We start from the raw sequence: 20,322 nt of genomic DNA, 5'->3' as shown, positions 1-20,322 counted from the left end.
GGAGACCGTTACTGTCTGTGCAGAGTATTTTTACATATACATGCCAAGTTTCAGGAAGTTTCGATGAAAACTGTAGGCTGTGAAACAAAAAAAGTCCACAAGAACAGCAACGTGAGTTAGGCTTTGAGATCCTCGATCTCAAAGTTTGATTTGAGATCCATGATTTGAGATCCACGAGGATCTAAAAAGTCCACAAGAGGAAGAACAACAACAACAACGTGAATAAGACTTCGAGATCCTCCACGAGGATCTAATAAAATTTTGGAATTTTTAAATATATAAGTAAATGTAATATTAAAACATTTATTATATTGTGAGAACAAATATAAAAACGTTGGCGTGTCTTGTGGTGTCGTATATCTTCCTTCAAACATTTTGAACGCCAAAAGTACCTTTGAATCTCCAATGTGTGCTGTATATCTTCCCACTGAATTGGATTATTTATATATGTTTACAGTATTCCTTCATGCCATTTTATTAATCAGTAAACGATGCAATAACACCCAGCGTCCAGCCAATAAAAAAGGGTCTCTTTCCTGTTGCATGCTCTGGCAAAATGACCAAATGTGCTGGTGTTTGCACAATATTCGTTTGGTGTAGAAAGGTGGTGTGGCAGGAGTACACGACAGCAAAAAAAAAAAAGAAAAAGGACAAAAAAAGGCGGGAACGCATAAAAGTGTGCGGAGCAGCGTGCGCTCAGCCAAGCGAACCCTTTCCCACCAGGGACAACAAAGGGGCCGCGCGTTGCCCAGGCGCACGCTTTGTCCAGAGTACCCAAAGGAGGCTCAGGGGTCGTGGCAGGATGACTAGGTTCTCACGACAAGCCGGGGGTGAACGCGCCGCATGACAGCTGTGCGGAGCTAAGTTCCCAGCGCCCATACCGGCAGGGAGGTACGTGGCACATAAGCCCCATGGTGGAAAGTAAATCTTCCCATTGATCTGCTAATTACTGGCCGAATGTGGCGTTAGCGTATATAAGGCCAGCCCTAAGAGAGGAAGAGAAAGAGAGGAGGGAAAGAGAGAGAGAGAGAGGGAGAGAGGGAGAGAGGGAGAGAGGGAGAGAGGGAGAGAGAGAGAGAGAGAGGGAGAGAGGGAGAGAGGGAGAGAGAGAGAGGGAGAGAGAGAGAGGGAGAGAGAGAGAGAGAGAGAGAGAGAGAGAGAGAGAGAGAGAGAGAGAGAGAGAGAGAGAGAGAGAGAGAGAGAGAGAGAGAGAGAGAGAGAGAGCAGAAGAGAGGGGGACACACAGCAGAGGGCAGGAACAAAACGAGAAAGTTATTTCAGTTTCGTCCTTGTTTCTTATCGTTCTGAATCAAACTGCCATGGCACCAACGACAGTTGCTGCCAACTACTCGATGTGCCAGATATACCGCAAGGTGAACACATTGATCATTTCAAGCGAGTGGTTCAATTTGCAATGAGATCATTCAATAAGTTATTTCATTTCTGTAGTTGCATAGTTATCCGTAATTATAACCTTCTCTGGTGTTCTTGTTCCCTTTTCAGGTGAGAAAGCCGCTGGTGGAGAAGCAAAGACGAGATCGTATCAATGCTCTCCTTGAGCAGCTCAAGGGAATAGTTTTGGAATCTGGACGGCATGATGAGGTGTGCAGGACATGTGCTCTGTTTGCAATCATGCTCCATTTCCGTGGCTTATACTCTTCGTTGCCTGACACACTAGTGTGCTGTTTTCTCCAATCAACATTCAGTAAAGTTGGGTTCTTTCCCTTGAATGGAGTAAAACCAGTCATCCCATTCAGCCTGTGAAATTGAAATAAGCCATTTGTACCAAAACCTAATGATCAGCATAGAAAGATGTGCATGCTGTGCATCAAGAGAAGAAGGCACTTATTGTTTGTTCTTGCAATCTTTTGAGAAGAATGTAATGTATTGTAAAATGCACATTGCTATACCTTTTGCGTTTATATAATGTACCTTTCCCTGTGCTATTTTACAGAGCTCATTGCCTGGTGGCAGGTTAGAGAAAGCTGATGTCCTGGAGCTGGCAGTGCGCCGCCTGTGTGGTTTGCAGCAGCGGACAACTCCCAAAGTCACCGTCTACAAACCAACAATGTCTTCTCAGACCAGTTGTGCATCCTCAAGTTCAACACCACAAGAAGACTCCTGCAAACTGCACTGGAGCGATGGTGAAACCTTTAAAGAGGACAATGACCTGTCACCAAGTTCTGCAAGTCGGGGTCTTTGGAGACCGTGGTGAGAATTGATCATCGTGTAATGGATTGCAGAGAATGGTTCCAGAGACTCCTGAACCGCTGGTTCATTCTTTCTGCCACCCAAGCTGCCACCAGACCTCGACAGCACTTGACTTGTCAAAAAGATTGTAAAGTGTGGCTTCATCAGCCATGACCAGAGTACCTTCTGTGATGGATTCTGCAGCCTTTTAGGCTTTTGTAAAGCTTGTTCTTCGGCCACTCTTATAGATAGATAGATATATATATATATATATATATATATATATATATATATATATATATATATATATATATATATATATATATATATATATATATATATATATATATATATATATACACGGACTACAATTCTGTCTTAGATTTGTGTAATCTAGAGTTGTGGTCGTGTGATGAACTTTCAATGAAAGATTTAAAGGCGGGTTTTTACTGCTTATGCTGATTTTCGATATTCGAATTATGTTGTGTTATACTCGATTCAGGACGATATATAAGAAGTCTTACACGTTTTGTGTATTGTTGAAGTAAGGAAGGATTACATAGTGTCCTTTGCAAACACAAACACACCCACACACACAATACTCTATATAACCACACGTTATTTTTTTAATTACCGCACATGTTATATAACCACACATGTTATATAAACACACATCGACGAGTTATAGTGAACCTCCAAACAGTTTCAGGAGTAAAGTAACAACTTCAGTAATTTCCCAAAGATATATTTGCTGATTTTCTGACTATCTGCATTGGAACTGTGCTCTGTTCTTCAATGAGGTTTTCAATTATTTCGACCTAGAATCTCTCCAAACAGCAGGTGCACAACATCAGCCATGGGTCCACATCAGAAATTCTACAATCTCAGTTGAGCCTAAACATCAGTCACACACAAACATATGAAATTTGGATTTTTCTCATATAGTTCATTGAAATATAACAGCGATCCTGTCACATGTCGTTTACTTAACTGTTTACAATTTTAAAATTTATTTTCTGCAGAGCAGAATGTGGTGATTTAATTTTTAAATTGTCCAACAGTTAAATGAAGAGCTATGTTCTTATGTAAATGTAATTAAAACTTTGCAAGACAATGTAAAGTGAAACGTTCGCCGATATTGGTGTCAAATTTTCTGAAATATAAGTGTTACTTAGATCTGTAGTACAAGTATGTGATGGAAATAGTGTTATTGGTTGTACAATATTATACATATTGTATGATATTGTTGTACTATACTCGTATCACTTTGAAATCATAATTGATTAATAAAAAAAAAAATCACCACTTTTTTTTCTGAAACAAAACGGTGATAAATCTAATTTGTCATTTCAAAAATCCCATCCAACACCTCTATAACTAAAGTGTTCAGAGAACACATGATCGAAGGGGTCTTGAGGAACAAGAACTTAGGTGGCGTCTGCAAGCAGTAAATTTGATTGGTCATGATGATGTAAAATGCCGTAATATTTTGTCGAAGTACTGCTAAACGGAAGGGTTTAGAAAGTGCCAAAAAGATGATTTGTGTTCCACAGTGTTTGAGTATATAATTCAATTCAGACTAGAAAGAGAAATCAGAGATTGCAGACCCTCACCAAGACTTGTTTTGTGTTGTGTATTTTGGATGGAAGCATGGACTAAATTAAAAGTGATTGATTGCAAATGAAAAGGTCTGGTGTAAATGGTCCAAATGGCAAATGTCTGAAAAGGTTTCAAGGGATCTAAAGGGTCTAAAGTGTCAAAGGGGTCTTAACCCTTAAAAGTGTCATTTAAGGAAAAAGGGTCTGAATTGTCTAAAGGAGTCTACAGGGTTTAAAAACGTCTAAAAAGGATGTAAATGGTATTAAAAGGGCTAAAGGTCAAAAAGAACTAAAGAGTAGAAAGGAATCTTAAGGTTGTAAGGGGTATAAAGGGTCAAATGGGTCTAAAAGTTTGAAAGGTCTAAAGGGTTCTAAGAGTCTAAAGGTCTAAAAGATACGTTCCAATAGTAAGTATTTAATAGATGTAGTCATGATGCAATAATACGTAATTAATACACATTCTTAAGGCCCAACTCCCGTTCAATCAGTACGTAACTAAAAGACATTCACATTTCAATACTAAATAATTAGACACGAGCAAGGTATCCATGTCCGACGGGTTCGCAGATGTCTCACCTCATATGGGCAATTTTTTTGGAGTGTGTATTGGTGGAAACAGGAATTCAACGTAAAGTGATGATTTTGACCATGACACGTGGTACATGCTTACCTAATTTAGGAGGGAGCGGTCCGTGTACAAATGATACTTACTCACCGTGCAGCACATGGAGACGGAATTGGGAGGGAGAGATGCACAGTAAATGATTGATTAATTGATTCATTCAAGAAATTGAAAATTAATTCATCGAAAAATGAATAATTAATTGATTAATCAATAAATCAAAAATACGCTTTATAGCCGAATCATTTGTTCACTGTCATGTCAAAATACTAGCTTCCGAGCTCAAAAGGTGCCTGAGATATTGCCCAGATGAGAAAGAAAGTAAATAAGTAATTAATAAATCGATAATAATTAAGGAATTAATCAATTAATTGATTCATTTTTTTTAAATCGCGTTTTTTCCAAAGCACATTTTCACTTTTGTCCCCAAAGATCAGCTTCCTAGCTTCAAGGATGGTTGAGATATCGCCCGGGCAAACAAAAAAGCAAGAAAGAAAACAGAGTGAAAACCGAGTACTTCCTTCCTTCGGCACCCGAAAATGACGTCATACATCATCTGGATATGGAATTGGGAAGGAGTGGTGTACAGCAAGTAGAGGTGCATTCAAAGTACACTGCCCCCGGGTCAAATAAATAAAGAAAAAGAGCAATCAGAGATTGCAGACCCTCGCCAGGACTTTGTATGGTGTATTTTGTGTGGCGTTTGTGCGCTGGTGTGCTTCATAATTAATAAGAGACATAATTAGAACTGCCACTTTATAACTGCTGGCAGTGATGACCGGGTACCAAGATGTCCCACTTTGATGTAACCCCGCTTTGATCGGACACTTGACGCTGACCCATGACGTTTATTATTATTCACTTGAATTCAGAATAGGATTCAAATTAAATTCGAATCAAATGGATGACCAAATACTGTAGGTACAGCATTGCAATGGAGGAATCAGAATGAGCCCAAAAAAGCAAAAAGCAAAAATGGAATCATCAGGGGGAACCTGATTAGAATTCAGGTTTCTGCTGCTACTCTTCTAACCTTAAACCCTCCAGGCACAGCCAAGTGATCCGTATTCAACAACAGCAAAAAAAAAAAACCCCAGATAAAAAATAAATAATTCTGGGTGCCAGATCAGGTTGAAATTTCAGACCAGGTGGCCAATCAGATTGAAATTTAAAACATATATTCCCCAACACTACAAGTTGATAATTCTGAAGTTTCACATCGATTAATAAAGGGGTTCAAGAGAAATATATATTTTAAAGATTTACATTCAATCCAATATGGCTGCCAGACCATGTGACCAATCAATTATTAGTGAACACCCTGGTATCCCCAAGGCTTGGGAAACACGTGTGTGAAATTTCCCCTCGATCTGTACAGCCGTTATGGAGAAGAAGATTTTTTAGGGGTTTTAGGGTAAGTCCAATATGGCTGCCAAGCCATGTGACCTATGATGTCATAGGTGGGAACATTTTGTTCCTCATGGATAGGTGGACCTAGCTGTGAAGTTTCACCTTGATCGGTTCAACCATTTCAGAGAAGATTTTTGAAGGTTTAAAAAAATATATATATATATATATATATATATATATATATATATATATATATATATATATATATATATATATATATATATATATATATATATATATATATATATATATATATATATATATATATATGGCTGCCGAACCACGCGATTGATAACGTCATTTTTTTTTACTGTCCACCAATTTATCCCAAGATGACCCTCAAAAATTTTCATACTCATTGGATGTAGCATTTGAAGTACAAGTACGTGCTGTACGTGTGTGGCCGTACGTGCAAAAAAAAAATAAAACTTTCAAACCATGTGCCAGAAACAACCACACAGGCTGTTCCTTCGCTCTCGCGTGCCCGTACATGGGTGGCCGTACGTGCAAAAAAAAACTTTTAAAAAAACTTTCAAACCGCATGCCAGAAACAACAACCACACAGGCCGTTCCTTTGCTCTCGTAAACAACTGGATTGGGGCATTGTGTTTATCTATAAATGCGCATAAGAAATCGAGAAATTATTCGAATACAGTAAGTCATCACTATCCGGAAGTGGTGCGTGCCCGTACGGAATGTTCACATGCATTCCACAAATTATTGCTTTCATTGAAGTAACAACTGCTGTGATATTTACACACACAGAGTTAATTAAAATCCAAATTAAAATCAAGTTTACCTCCCTGTCTTTGCTCGCCATGACATTCGCTGCCATTGACCATTGCCACACCTCCGCCATGGTAAGTAAGGCACCCTTTCCCCATTGGCCACGCCTACGCAGCAACGTGTCCTGTCAGTGGTTTGGTAAATAAATGGCCATAACTTGGGAACCAATTGGCCGATAAATATCAAACCGTGAAAAGGCACATCCACAGGGCCCCAGCAATATATCTGGCAAGTTTCAATTAGATCAGACAAGTGGTTGTCGAGAAACAGCGGTCAAACACACACACACACACACACACACACACACACACACACACACACACACACACACACACACACACACACACACACACACACACACACACACACACACACACACACATACACACACACACACACACAGATTGCTGGAATTATAGATAGATGCAATTACGACATCATTATGAAGACATGACAAAATACAAAAATAGCGGCAATACCCCTGGGCGCACACCCGGTAAAATAGTGATACTGAGGAGGAAGTCAACGTCGGACAGAATCAGCATGGGGAGAAACGCCCCCCCCCCAACCACACAACCCCCTTAGGGCCTGTTTTTTTTTTAATGGTGCGAACAAACTTTGGTACATCACAGGTGATGAAGGTTTTGGTCATCAAAATTGTGTGTGAGGTTCCGGAGATAAAAACAAATACATATTTGGGGGGGGCAATCCCCCCCCCATAAACCTCCTTAGACCCCGATTTTTTAATGTCGTGAACAAACATTCGTGCATCACGGGTGATGAATGTTGTGGACAAGTTTCATCGAAATTGGGTGTGTAGTTTCGGAGATACTGAAGAGGAAGTCAATGTGGGACAGAATCTTTCGGAGAACAAAGCAAATAGATATTTTGGGTGGCAACTCTCCCGTACACCTGCTCAGACCCCCGGTTTTTGTTAATGCCATGAACAAGCTTTTGTACATCACAGGTGATGAAGGTTGTGGTCAAGTTTCATCGAAATCATGTGTGTAGTTTCAGAGAGGAAGTTGTAGGCGTTTAAAGACCGATGGGCACACTATCCTATAAGTTCCCCAGAACTATGTTCCAGGTGAGAATAAAATCACACTTATTCCCCATGTGGAGTGCTTGCCCCGTGCCAGGTTTCAATTATTTCCTTGGTGTGGTTTTGAAGATAGAGGTACAACGTTTTTCCTTTTTTTCCAACATGGCTGCCACACCACATGACCTATGATGTCATAATTATCAATCAAACGTTCTACATCAGAAGTTGCTCCTATGTTAGAAAACGTTGTGTCAATCCAACAAGTGGTTGCAGAGAAAAACCGTACTCACGTTTTGTGCGGACAAACAAATAAACAAGCAGTCATAGACTGGTACTTACGAAATCGTCAACTTGACCTCTGACCTTGTCTAATAAAATCTGTCTCTAGAGAAGGTAGCGACACAAACCAGAAGTTTCTACGATGATTCTGTACCAAACCATCAAAAATCGAATGTTTTGGATGTTTGACCTCACTGTGACCTTGACCTTTGACCGATTTTGACCAAAATCTAATCAGCGCTTGCCATCACCCTCCTCAATCACGTGGTGTAATTTGACATTGGTAGCTTCTTCCGTTCTCAACTTATCGTGCCTACAAACAAATAAACACACACACACAAACAAACACACAAACAGAGTCCGGAAGTCATCAATATACTTACAAAATCTTTAGATTTCGTAAATAACAAACAGACAAACGGACCTAAATGCAATACCCTCCTCTGGCAAGGGTAAATGGAAAGCATCTGAAAAAGCAAAGCCCGTCCGCTTTGGATTTGGATTTCTTCTGCTATTGTGTGCTAAATGGTACCTTTGACCTTTTGACCAAATTATTAATTTGTCTTCTCCATATTCTCATAATAAAGCCTTTGTTGAAAATTTGATGACAAAAGTTAAAATGATAATTAAGATTTCAGGCCAATTGGATGAAAATTGACCAATTTTATGTGACCCTGACATTTCACCTTTAGGCTTTATATACAAATTATTAATTTGTTTTCTCTATATTCTCATAATAAAGCTTTGTTGAAAATTTGATGACAAAAGTTAAAATGATAATTAAGATTTCAGGCCAATTGGATGAAAATTGACCAATTTTATGTGACCCTGACATTTCACCTTTAGGCTTTATATACAAATTATTAATTTGTCTTCTCTATATTCTCATAATAAAGCTTTGTTGAAAATTTGATGACAAAAGTTAAAATGATAATTAAGATTTCAGGCCAATTGGATGAAAATTGACCAATTTTATGTGACCCTGACATTTCACCTTTAGGCTTTATATACAAATTATTAATTTGTCTTCTCTATATTCTCATAATAAAGCTTTGTTGAAAATTTGATGACAAAAGTTAAAATGATAATTAAGATTTCAGGCCAATTGGATGAAAATTGACCAATTTTATGTGACCCTGACATTTCACCTTTAGGCTTTATATACAAATTATTAATTTGTCTTCTCTATATTCTCATAATAAAGCTTTGTTGAAAATTTGATGACAAAAGTTAAAATGATAATTAAGATTTCAGGCCAATTGGATGAAAATTGACCAATTTTATGTGACCCTGACATTTCACCTTTAGGCTTTATATACAAATTATTAATTTGTCTTCTCTATATTCTCATAATAAAGCTTTGTTGAAAATTTGATGACAAAAGTTAAAATGATAATTAAGATTTCAGGCCAATTGGATGAAAATTGACCAATTTTATGTGACCCTGACATTTCACCTTTAGGCCTAATGTACAAATTATTTATTTGCCTTCTCCATATTCTCATAATAAAGCTTTGTTGACAATTTGATGACAAAAGCTCATATATTCAAAAAGTTATGGCACACACACACACACACACACACACACACACACACACACACACACACACACACACACACACACACACACACACACACACACACACACACACACACACACACGATTGCAAAATCCTGTCTCGTGCTGCATGTGGGATGGGCTAACTAGAACAGCATTCGGAAGAGCGCATACCTCCGCCAGGTTGAACAGTTTACTTTTTGAATCGCTCTGATCGGCTGGATCTGGATCTGGATCTGAACCCGCAACCAAAATCTAATCGGCTTGTACTTATCACCTACCCAAACTCATCCACCAAGTTTTGTCAGAACTTGTCCACAATTTTTTGAGATATTGTGCTGCACATAATTTGTGGCCGCATCACTCAATGGTGAAAAATCACTTTAAAATTCTCTGATCCGGATCTTCATCAAAATATAATCAATTCGTCCCTGTGACACACCCAACATGTACACCAAATTTATTACGAATTCCTCCCCAGCTTTATGAGGCATCCTGCTCACAGACAAACAGACAGGGGTGAAAACATAACCTCTGTCCAACTTTGGTGGTGAAGGCAACAAACTCACAAAGAAACAAACACTTTGTGAATTATGTAGAGAATGATAAACAAAGAAATATCTCGATATAATTTGCAGAACAGTCAGACATGCACAGGAGGGTTCGACATGACACTGGGAGATGTTTACCATGTAATGGTGTTTATGACTAGATCACAAACTAACTGTTCCAATCATCCCTAGCGTCTTCGTTCAATGATTTATCTTACCTATCCATGCATCCATTGGGACCATACTCTGTACAGAGCGCCGGTGATGCTGAAACAGTCTCCTGGGCTGTTGGGCACAATCCTGGACGGGTCACCACTCTGACGCAGGATACTCAAATGGCTCAATCATCCCAGCAATCATCCCAGCACGACAGCAATTATCTGGTTATATTCCAACAAAGATTTGCGTGAAAACGAAACATTTGTCCACTTGATACAGTTACATACTTCACGAGCGGGGTATGCTTACACATTGCAAGCAATAACGAACCGTGATTTCCCCATCGTCTCGGGTCGCTCACCTGCATTTCATTTTTCATTTATTTATTTTCATTTATTTATATTTTCATTGATGGATACTTCCCAATGGTTCTGTGATGTCCCCCCTCCCCCAGTGTACTGGCTCTGACGTCCGTGAGCATACAAAATTACCATGCTTCCCCATTATCTCAGGTGGCTTGCCTGCATTTTTTCATTTATCTATTTTCATTTATTTATATTTTCATTGATGGAAACTTTCCAATGGTGCTGTGATTTTTTTTTCCCGGTGTGTCGGCTTCGATGTCCATCAACACACAAAATTTCAGCTTTTCACGTCACCCGGAGGGCACCGAACTTTAATATCAGTCAGTCAGTGAGCCAGTGGTTAGAATGAGCTTTACATATTAGATACAGAAGAGAAAAGGTGAAACAAGAGTTCAGATTATTTTGTATTGTCATCATCATTGCTCAATGGCAGGCCCATAAGCTGCCACACAAGCTGCCGACACAAGGAAAATGCACAGTCGTTTACTGTTGCACGGTTGTGCCGCTGATGCAGTGCCCCTGTTCCCAATAAGCTGGTCTTCATTTTGCTGACCTCAGCAGGATGACAGGCTGAGTCAACCCACCTGGTGTTATTTCAATGGTACAACAGGGATCTCCGGGTTTCAAACTAAAGACCCTAAGATCTCAAGCCAGCTACCTTAACCATTGAGCCAACACCAGGCTTTGGTTTACCACTTTACCGATATTATTTGGCCGTTAAGTGAGTAATCTGTGACAAGATGAGCAGAATTAGATCGGAAATTCAATTGGTATGCGGCTCGGAGGAAGGATGGGGCTCGGAGGAGGGATGGGGCTCGGAGGGGGGATGGGGCCCGGAGGAGGGATGGGGCTCGGAGGAGGGATGGGACTCGGAGGAGGGATGCGGCTCGGAGGGGGCATGGCGCTCGGAGGAGGGATGCAGTGTGGCAGGCAGCATCTTGTTTATATATAACATGCGTTTTTTTACAATCTAATTCCTCATTTTCAGTGTGAATGACTTCTGAAAATTTTATAATCGATCAAAGATTGTGGACAAAAAAAATCATGAGGTTCAAGGCCACAACGTTTTGACACTGCTACTCGTCGAATGTGCTAACATAAGTTCGTGGACGTTAAACATCCCACGGTGTCCTTCACGAAGAGTAGGCAAGTTATCACTGGCACCATGACCAAATTCCAAATTCCTGCTCTCACCTACAGAGGCACTGCATCAGCGACACAGCTGCACCCCCATCAAATGATGACAACCCCAGCAATGCGTTTTATTCCAAAGAGGAAGAAGAAGCAGAGGAGCATCCACATCAATCAGATGCAGGCCAGAGAGATGAGTAGATTAGAAGGAAGAGTTCCCGTCTCAAGTCACGGGAAAAGATAGCAAGAGTAATGTCAATTCCAGGGACATTTAGTACAGTATATGGGTTTTGAATCTGGTTTCCTGCATCGTAGGCCAAGTTTTCAGAGGGGAACACCAGCAGGACAACCATGAACAGCTTACTCTCAATCTTACATCAACATCAGACATTCGAACAATGTGGACAAACAACTTAAACGAAACACTAGAAATGAAGAGAGAGGATGGAAGTGTTATTGTCGTGAGAGCAAAAACGTCACTTTCACAAAGCTGTTAGCATTAGTTATGTTAGTTATGTTAGTTATGTTAGTTAGTTATGTTAGTTATGTCATTTAGCAGAAAAATAAGTCGAAAATACATCAAAAAGTCATCAGATGTTGTTATAGTAATCAGAGTAAGGTGGATAACCTGCGTAGAGAAATGTCAGGGTAAGGTGGAACAACTGTGGAGAGAAATGTCAGGGTAGGGTGGATAACCTGCTTAAATAAATGGCAGGGCAAGGTGGATAACCTGTGTGGAGAAATGTCAAGGTAAGGTTGATAACCTGCATAGAGAAATGTCAGGGTAGGGTGGATAACCTGCGTGGAGAAATGCCAAGGTAAGGTGGATAACCTGCGTAAAGAAATGTCAAGGTCAGGTCAGGTATGGGAGCATGTGCCAGAACAGCACGTCGCTGCGTCCACTTTCCGCCGGTACTCCAGGGGCCTCCGTCTGTCCATCCCTCAGGCAGATGCCAGGCCCATCCCCATCTCCTTGAGATGATGGTCAACCTGCTGCAACCATGAGGCACGTGGTCGGCCCACTGGCCTCCTCCACTCATGAGACTCCTTCGCTGAGAGAATCTGGTGAGCAGGATCAGCATCAGGAAAACGAGCCACATGTCCATACAGCCGCAACTGACGCTCACGGACTATGCAGGTAACAAATCTCATCCGAGTCTCTCTCAGCAACCGCTCGTTGGACACCAAATCCGACAAGCGATAGCCAAGGATTCTCCGAAGAGACCTGGTACCAAAGGAATTAAGTCTCCGTCTCAGATCCTTGGTCAGAGTCCAAGTCTCGCACCCATAGAGCAAGACTGGAAGTACCAAGGACCTGAAGACTCGGACTTTCGTCCTCCCGCACAGGTACCGGCAGCGCCACACCCCATGATCCAGTGAATCCATGACTCCCCAGGCCCGACCCAGATGTCTATTGACCTCTGACTCGCAGCCAGCAGAGACATGAATATCACTGCCAAGGTAAGTGAATCTCTCCACGACCTCAACATCCTCACCACAAACAGACACAGACAGGACAGCAGCATCCAAGATGTCACCAAAAGCCTGGATCTTAGTTTTGACCCAAGAAACCCCCAATCCCAACGGCTCCGACTCCTCATTCAGCACCTCGAGGGCCCCCAAGAAGATGTCTAAAGTCTCCGCAAAGATGACTGCATCATCTGCAAAATCAAGGTCCGAGATCTTGACATTCCCAAACGATGCACCGCAGCTTGATCTCTCCGACATCCTCCCTAAAATCCAGTCCATACAAGTGCTGAAAAGTGAGGGGGCAAGTACACATCCCTGATGAACTCCAGTAACAACTGGAAATAAGTCAGAGATGGTACCACCACATTTCACAGCACTCTCAGTACCAGAGTAGAGTTCAGACATCAGATCGATCAGTTTTGGTGGCACCCCACGAAGACCAAGAATCCTCCAGAGGACATCCCGATTCACTGAATCGAACGCTTTACAGAGATCAACATAGGCTGCAAGCAGCCCCTGCCGAAACTCTCGTCTGCGTTCGGTGAGGACACGAAGTGCAAGGATACGGTCAATCGTTGACCTCTTTGGTGTAAAGCCTGACTGCTCTGGACGCTGGTGCTCAAGCAGATGGTGGCGAACCCTATCGAGAATTATCTGAGCAAAGACCTTGCCCGGCACTGAGAGCAGCGTTACCCCTCGGTAGTTGTTGCAGTCTTGGCGATCACCCTTCCCTTTCCAGAGAGGGACAACAAGGCCCCTCTTCCAGTCAGTTGGAATGATGCCTGTGTTCCAGGCAGAGCACAAAACTGCATGCAACGACACGAGTGCAGCATTTCCACCAGCCTTGAGAAGTTCAGCATGGATGCCACAGATCCCTGGAGCTTTGCCCCATTTCAACTGGTTCACCACAGCCCGTGTTTCCACAAGTGAAGGTGGACCACAGTTGATTTGAGGGTCAGCAACAGGGATTGTAACACCCTTGACGTCCAACTCGACAGCTGGGGGATCAGCCTGGTACAACCGCTCAAAGTCACCGGCCCAGTGGGCCTTCACTTCAGACTCCTCTGTAAAGAGCCTACCACTCTCTGCTCGAACTGCAGTGCTCCGAGGGATGGGCTTGGATGAACGTAATGCGCGAATTCCCCTGTAAGCGGGACGAGAATCACCTGTCCACAGGTGATGCTCTACCCCCTCACAGATTCCTCGCACATAGGCCTCCTTGTCCACCCTCAGTGCACGTACCGTTTTACGCCTCAGCTCCCTGAACAGCTCAGCTCTGCCATTCAGCCTGGCCCTGCGACTCTGGTCAATGGTATCCAGTGTCCCTTGAGAGACAAAATTCTTCTTTGCCCTGCGGTGAGCTCCAAGGCATCCACCGGCAACATCAAGGACGGTGGTCTTGAAGGCGCTCCACAACTCTTCAGGACCCCCCAAAGCACCCAGACCCCCCAAGTGTCCACTCAGCCTGTTCGCAAACTCCTCAGCTACTCTCTCATCCCTGAGCCTGGCAACATCCAGCCTCGGCTGGGATGGTACCATTCTCCAGGATTTAAGGTGCAGCTTTAGAGTTGCTACAACAAGCCTGTGGTCAGTATTGAGGAACTGAGCACTCCGGTAAACCCTGCAGTTCTGGATCATCCTCCAGCGACCGTCAATGAGGACATGGTCAATCTCCTTTGCCACACCACCAGCGTTGGAATACCAAGTCCAGCGATGAGCTTGTGGGCGCTGAAACCATGAACCAGCCACCCTAAGTCCATGACTTCTTGCAAAGTCAAGGAACTTAGTGCTATTCTGGTTCATAGTTCCTGACCCATGGGGACCAACACACACCTCCTAACCATCCCTATCAGTTCCAGTCGATGCATTGAAATCCCCCAAGACAAGAAGTGTATCTCGTCTGGGGCACTGATCAACCACAGATTCGAGCGTGGCGTAGAATGCATCCTTCACGGTGAGATCACTCGCCTCAGTCGGAGCATAAACAGAGACCAGGGAAATGACACCTAAGGAGTGACGAATCCTTAATCTCATAATACGCTCGTTGACCGGTGTTACCTGAATTATCATTGGGGTCAGCTTATTGGACACAGCTACAGCAACTCCTTGGGTATGGTAACCATCAGAGCGACCAGACCAATAGTAGGTGTAACCACCCACCATTATCTCGCCGCAATCCGGTCTCCGAACCTCAGAGAGAGCTGCAATCCCGATGTCCAAACGCTTGAGCTCAGATGATAACAGAGACAGGTGATCATCCTCTCTTAGAGATAGGACATTCCAGGCACCCACCCGAAGGGACCGCCTCAGGTTAACCCAAGGAGACCGCCGTCTGGTGGACGACACCTCAGCACCACTCCGACACACTCTCCCGCAATCTGACCCAGGGATGTTACCCCGTGGTTTCCCTCCTATCATCAAAGATTGGGGGTCCCGAAGGCTTTGCCCCAATCCCGTCATCCGGTGAGCTGCCCTGCGAAGGGAAGCTGCACACGAGGTACTCCCACGGAGTGGGTTTTCAGATTTTTTTGCGTTTTTGCGTTTTGCGGAATGAAGGGTTTTACGGTGGCCAGAGTGCAAATCCTGCCACCAACCTCCTCATAAAAAGTAACCCAACTGCAGGAGGACGTCCGCAGACACAGTTGGGCACTGGATATGGATGGCCGTTGGCTCACAAGGAGCTCATCCGCCCTTTGACAGGTTTTGTTTTTAATCCTGCTGGGTGTCCATATCCAAACACCCTCCTCACCAGAAAACCTGGTGGGGGAGACGGCTTAGTCGCCGACAACCCGACCATGGAACAGGTTAGTACAGGTTTACATGGTACCTGTAGCAGGTCACAGGTCGAACCTGACCTGACTGGGTTGATAACCTGCATCGATAAATTTCAGGGTAAGGTGGATAACCTGCATAGAGAAATGTCAGGGCAAGGTGGATAACCTGTGTAGAGAAATGTCAGGGTAAGGTGGATAACCTGTGTAGAGAAATGTCAGGGTAAGGTGGATAACCTGTGTAGAGAAATGTCAGGGCAAGGTGGATAACCTGTGTAGAGAAATTTCAGGGTAAGGTGGATAACCTGCATAGAGAAATGTCAGGGCAAGGTGGATAACCTGTGCAGAGAAATGTCAGGGCAAGGTGGATAACCTGTGTAGAGAAATTTCAGGGTAAGGTGGATAACCTGCATCGAGAAATTTCAGGGTAAGGTGGATAACCTGCATAGAGAAATGTCAGGGCAAGGTGGATAACCTGTGTAGAGAAATGTCAGGGTAAGGTGGATAACCTGTGTCGAGAAATGTCAGGGTAAGGTGGATAACCTGTGTAGAGAAATGTCAGGGTAAGGTGGATAACCTGCATAGAGAAATGTCAGGGCAAGGTGGATAACCTGTGTAGAGAAATGTCAAGGTAAGGTGGATCACCTGTGTAGAGAAATGTCAGGGCAAGGTGGATAACCTGTGTAGAGAAATGTCAGGGCAAGGTGGATAACCTGTGTAGAGAAATTTCAGGGTAAGGTGGATAACCTGCATAGAGAAATGTCAGGGCAAGGTGGATAACCTGTGCAGAGAAATGTCAGGGTAAGGTGGATAACCTGCATGGAGAAATGTTAGAGCAAGGTGGATAACCTTCATTGAGAAATGCCAGGGTAAGGTGGATAACCTGCATAAATAAATGGCAGGGCAAGGTGGATAACCTGTGTGGAGAAATGTCAAGGAAAGGTGGATCACCTGCGTAATGAAATGTCAAGGTAAGGCGGATCACCTGCATAAAGAAATGTCAGGGTAGGGTGGATAACCTGCGTAAATAAATGGCAGGGCAAGGTGGATAACCTGCGTAAAGAAATGTCAAGGTAAGTTTGATAACCTGCATAAAGAAATGTCAGGGTAGGGTGGATAACCTGCATAGACAAATGTCAGGGCAAGGTGAATCACCTAGGTGGAGAAATGTCAAGGTAAGGTGGATAACCTGCGTAAAGAAATGTCAAGGTAAGGTTGATAACCTGCGTAAAGAAATGTCAAGGTAAGGTTGATAACCTGCATAGAGAAATGTCAGGCTAAGGTGGATAATCTGCATGGAGAAATGTCAGGGCAAGGTGGATAACCTGTGTAGAACAATGTCAGGGTAAGGTGGATAACCTGTGTGGAGAAATGTTAGAGCAAGGTGGACAACATGCATAGAGAAATGTCAGGGTAAGGTGGATAACCTGTGTGGAGAAATGTCAGGGTAAGGTGGATAACCTGCATGGAGAAATGTTAGAGCAAGGTGGATAACCTTCATTGAGAAATGCCAGGGTAAGGTGGATAACCTGCATAAATAAATGGCAGGGCAAGGTGGATAACCTGTGTGGAGAAATGTCAAGGTAAGGTGGATCACCTGCGTAATGAAATGTCAAGGTAAGGCGGATCACCTGCATAAAGAAATGTCAGGGTAGGGTGGATAACCTGCGTAAATAAATGGCAGGGCAAGGTGGATAACCTGCGTAAAGAAATGTCAAGGTAAGTTTGATAACCTGCATAAAGAAATGTCAGGGTAGGGTGGATAACCTGCATAGACAAATGTCAGGGCAAGGTGAATCACCTAGGTGGAGAAATGTCAAGGTAAGGTGGATAACCTGCGTAAAGAAATGTCAAGGTAAGGTTGATAACCTGCATAGAGAAATGTCAGGCTAAGGTGGATAATCTGCATGGAGAAATGTCAGGGCAAGGTGGATAACCTGTGTAGAACAATGTCAGGGTAAGGTGGATAACCTGTGTGGAGAAATGTTAGAGCAAGGTGGACAACATGCAAAGAGAAATGTCAGGGTAAGGTGGATAACCTGTGTGGAGAAATGTCAGGTTAAGGTAGATAACCCACGTAGAGAAATATCAGGGTAGGGTGGATAACCTGCATAGACAAATGTCAGGGCAAGGTGGATCACCTGCGTGGAGAAATGTCAAGGTAAGGTGGATAACCTGCATAAAGAAATGTCAAGGTAAGGTTGATAACCTGCGTAAAGAAATGTCAAGGTAAGGTTGATAACCTGCATAGAGAAATGTCAGGGTAAGGTGGATAACCTGCATAGAGAAATGTCAGGGTAAGGTGGATAACCTGTGTAGAGAAATGTCAGGGTAGGGTGGATAACCTGTGTAGAGAAATGTCAGGGTAGGGTGGATAACCTGCGTAAATAAATGTCAGGGCAAGGTGGATCACCTGCATGGAGAAATGACAAGGTAAGGTGGATAACCTGCGTAAAGAAATGTCCAGGTAAGGTTGATAACCTGCATAGAGAAATATCAGGGTAAGGTGGATAACCTGTGTAGAGAAATGTCAGGGTAAGGTGGATAACCTGCATGGAGAAATGTTAGAGCAAGGTGGACAACATGCATAGAGAAATGTCAGGGTAAGGTGGATAACCTGTGTGGAGAAATGTCAGGGTAAGGTGGATAACCCACGTAGAGAAATGTCAGGGTAAGTTGGATAACCTGGGTAGAGAAATGTCAGAGTAAGGTGGACAACCTGCATAGAGAAATGTCAGGGTAACATGGATAACCTGTGTAGATAAATGTCAGGGCAAGGTGGATAACCTGCATGGAGAAATGTCAGAGGAAGGTGGATAACCTGCATTGAGAAATGTCAGGGTAAGGTGGATAACCTGCATTGAGAAATGCCAGGGCAAGGTTGATAACCTGCGTAGATAAATGTCAGGGTAAGGTGGAAAACCTGTGTAGAGAAATGTCAGGGTAAGGTTGATAACCTGCACAGAGAAATGTCAGGTTACGGTGGATAATCTGCATAGAGAAATGTAGAGTAAGGTGGATAACCTGCGTAGATAAATGTCAGGTTAAGTTGGATAACCTGCGTAGAGAAATGTCAGGGTAAGGTGGATAACCTGCATGGAGAAATGTTAGAGCAAGGTGGAAACCTGTGGGGAGAAATGTCAGGGCAAGGTGGATAACCTGTGTAGAGAAATGTCAGGGTAAGGTGGAAAACCTGTGTATGGAAATGTCAGGGTAAGGTTAATAACCTGCACAGAGAAATGTCAGGTTACGGTGGATAATCTGCATAGAGAAATGTAGAGTAAGGTGGATAACCTGCGTAGATAAATGTCAGGGTAAGTTGGATAACCTGCATAGAGAAATGTCAGGGTAAGTTGGATAACCTGCATAGAGAAATGTCAGGGTAAGGTGGATAACCTGCATAGAGAAATGTCAGGGTAAGTTGGATAACCTGCATAGAGAAATGTCAGGGTAAGTTGGATAACCTGCATAGAGAAATGTCAGGGTAAGTTGGATAACCTGCATGGAGAAATGTTAGAGCAAGGTGGAAACCTGTGGGGAGAAATGTCAGGGCAAGGTGGAAAACCTGCGTAGAGAAATGTCAGGGTAAGGTGGTTTATGTACATGTGCAGAGAGAAATGTCAGGGTAAGGTGGATTATGTACACGTACAGAGAGAAATGTCAAGGTAAGGTGGATTATGTACACGTGCAGAGAGAAATGTCAGGGTTAGGTGGATTATGTACACGTACAGAGAGAAATGTCAGGGTAGGGTGGTTTATGTACACGTACAGAGAGAAATGTCAGGGTAGGGTGGTTTATGTACACGTACAGAGAGAAATGTCAGGGTAGGGTGGTTTATGTACACGTACAGAGAGAAATGTCAGGGTAGGGTGGTTTATGTACACGTGCAGAGAGAAATGTCAGGGTAAGGTGGATAACCTGTGTGGAGAAATGTCAGGGTAAGGTGGATAACCCACGTAGAGAAATGTCAGGGTAAGTTGGATAACCTGGGTAGAGAAATGTCAGAGTAAGGTGGACAACCTGCATAGAGAAATGTCAGGGTAACGTGGATAACCTGTGTAGATAAATGTCAGGGTAAGGTGGATAACTTGCATAGAGAAATGTCAAGGTAAGGTGGATAACCTGTGTAGATAAATGTCAGGGCAAGGTGGATAACCTGCATGGAGAAATGTCAGAGGAAGGTGGATAACCTGCATTGAGAAATGTCAGGGTAAGGTGGATAACCTGCATTGAGAAATGCCAGGGCAAGGTGGATAACCTGCGTAGATAAATGTCAGGGTAAGGTGGAAAACCTGTGTAGAGAAATGTCAGGGTAAGGTTGATAACCTGCACAGAGAAATGTCAGGTTACGGTGGATAATCTGCATAGAGAAATGTAGAGTAAGGTGGA

At 43.0% G+C, this 20,322-nt stretch overlaps 2 protein-coding genes across 2 annotated transcripts in view; one reads left to right on the top strand and one right to left on the bottom strand.

Annotated features, from left to right (window-relative positions):
* The window catches only part of LOC147018742 (uncharacterized), a 150,089-nt gene that overhangs the window by 112,704 nt on the left and 17,063 nt on the right, over positions 1-20,322 (bottom strand). Inside the window, exon 2 of the mRNA XM_085898774.1 lies at positions 10,255-10,416. The gene's annotated coding sequence lies outside the window, so the exon portion shown is untranslated. The remainder of the gene's footprint in view (positions 1-10,254; positions 10,417-20,322) is intronic.
* LOC147018743 (transcription factor HES-2-like) lies at positions 1,142-5,958 on the top strand. The gene is made up of 3 exons (XM_085898767.1): positions 1,142-1,373; positions 1,504-1,602; positions 1,955-5,958. The coding sequence occupies exons 1-3, from the start codon at positions 1,320-1,322 to the stop codon at positions 2,213-2,215; spliced, it is 414 nt and encodes a 137-aa protein (XP_085754893.1). The 5' UTR covers positions 1,142-1,319; the 3' UTR covers positions 2,216-5,958.

Source organism: Eptatretus burgeri, chromosome 10, assembly GCF_056783735.1.
Source record: "Eptatretus burgeri isolate ZD-2024b chromosome 10, Ebu_testis_v1, whole genome shotgun sequence".
In the NCBI taxonomy this organism is placed as follows: domain Eukaryota; kingdom Metazoa; phylum Chordata; class Myxini; order Myxiniformes; family Myxinidae; genus Eptatretus; species Eptatretus burgeri.
This window is presented reverse-complemented; position numbering and strand designations above follow the sequence as displayed.